A 1450-nucleotide genomic window follows, 5' to 3' on the forward strand; every position below is an offset into this window, starting at 1 on the left:
GGGGGGTAATACCTGTAAAACGCAACACAATCCCAAAGCCTTTAACCCACGCATTAAAAACTTTTTCAGAGCAGTTCGTCGATACAACACAATATAATACAGTACCGTATAGAACAATACAGGATAATACAGTATAATACATAGCAATACATAGCAATACAGTGCAACACAATACAACACAATACAACACAATACAACATAATACCACACAGTACAACACACTACAACACAAAACAACACAATACAACACCTCGCAACGCTATGCAATGCAACTTTATTGGATGACAACGATCAAATAATAGAGCTGTCTCTGACAAACACAGACCTAAACTTTTTGTTTTAAAAAAATAGAAAAAAATCCGTCACGTGATCGTAAAAATGGAAATTTTCCATATTACTTTTAACTTTTGTACTGTGAACACATTAACTGAAGCCCCCAGATTATGTTATTTTCATAACATTTTATACTTTTTTGAGTACTAAGTATTACTCACGTGGAAAGAAAAGCGTTCAGACAAAAGCCTAGATTTTATATCCAATTTTTAAAAAAGAAAAAATAGCATACCTTAAAAAACCTTTTTTTTTTAAATTTCCAGTATACTTTCAAAATCTGAAATATGGTCGAACTGTCTAAAATATCTTCTGAAGTTAGAATCGGTCCCACATCCTTTGCATGCAATGCTGAGAGCCGTAACACGCCATCACAGGTACATTAGATCAGTAGAATTGATAATAAGTATATATATATATATATATAGAACGGTTGAACATGCATATTTTTCACTAGATACAAAACAAGGGAGAAAATGCAATGTTGCTGTGAAATCTTGTTTCAGTTTTAGTATTAGTAAGTGTTTTACGGCACTTGCAACACAATAAGGTCATATAAATGCCGAAGATTAGAGGTGTTACAAGAGAGTAACAAACACAAAAAAGAAGGAGGAGAGATTAGGACGATAGATGTTTGATAGGAAAGAAGGAGCAAACCACACCAGAGCACCCGATTTGACTAATTCTCTCCCTTCATTAGTAAAATCGATTTATGTTGTTTTTTTACATTTGTTTTGTTGTGGGTTTTTTTTTGTGTTTTTAAAATTTTTTTCACTGAACGTTGTATGTGAGGTAACGTATGGAGTTCCCTACCAAAAAGTTAATGCTTTTACCTTTATCTTAGCGTAATTTAAAAAATCAACGGGATTTTTGTTGCTGTCCAGGCTATCTGACGGGCAGCGAGAACTACACCGACCACATGCGTGCCTTCACCCCTAGCGGGAAGTATTATCTGGACCTCCGTGACAACAACGGACCTGTCCATAACGAGAGTGGACACTACTCTGCTCATCTCTTTACAGAGAAGGCGATTGATGTGGTGCAGGCTCATGATCATAGTAAAGTGAGTAGTTTCATGTGAGGAGGGTGGAAAGCAATGTAGGACGGGGTAGTGTTAGCG

The 1450-nt window shown here is 35.9% G+C and overlaps 1 protein-coding gene across 1 annotated transcript in view; it reads left to right on the forward strand.

The window, feature by feature from the left end:
- Positions 1-1450, forward strand: part of LOC101846964 (arylsulfatase B-like) — an 18574-nt gene that overhangs the window by 4021 nt on the left and 13103 nt on the right. Inside the window, exon 4 of the mRNA XM_013082945.2 lies at positions 1215-1393. Coding sequence (XP_012938399.2) covers positions 1215-1393 — 179 coding nt within the window. The remainder of the gene's footprint in view (positions 1-1214; positions 1394-1450) is intronic.

This window comes from Aplysia californica, unplaced genomic scaffold, assembly GCF_000002075.1.
Source record: "Aplysia californica isolate F4 #8 unplaced genomic scaffold, AplCal3.0 scaffold00201, whole genome shotgun sequence".
NCBI classification, from domain to species: domain Eukaryota; kingdom Metazoa; phylum Mollusca; class Gastropoda; order Aplysiida; family Aplysiidae; genus Aplysia; species Aplysia californica.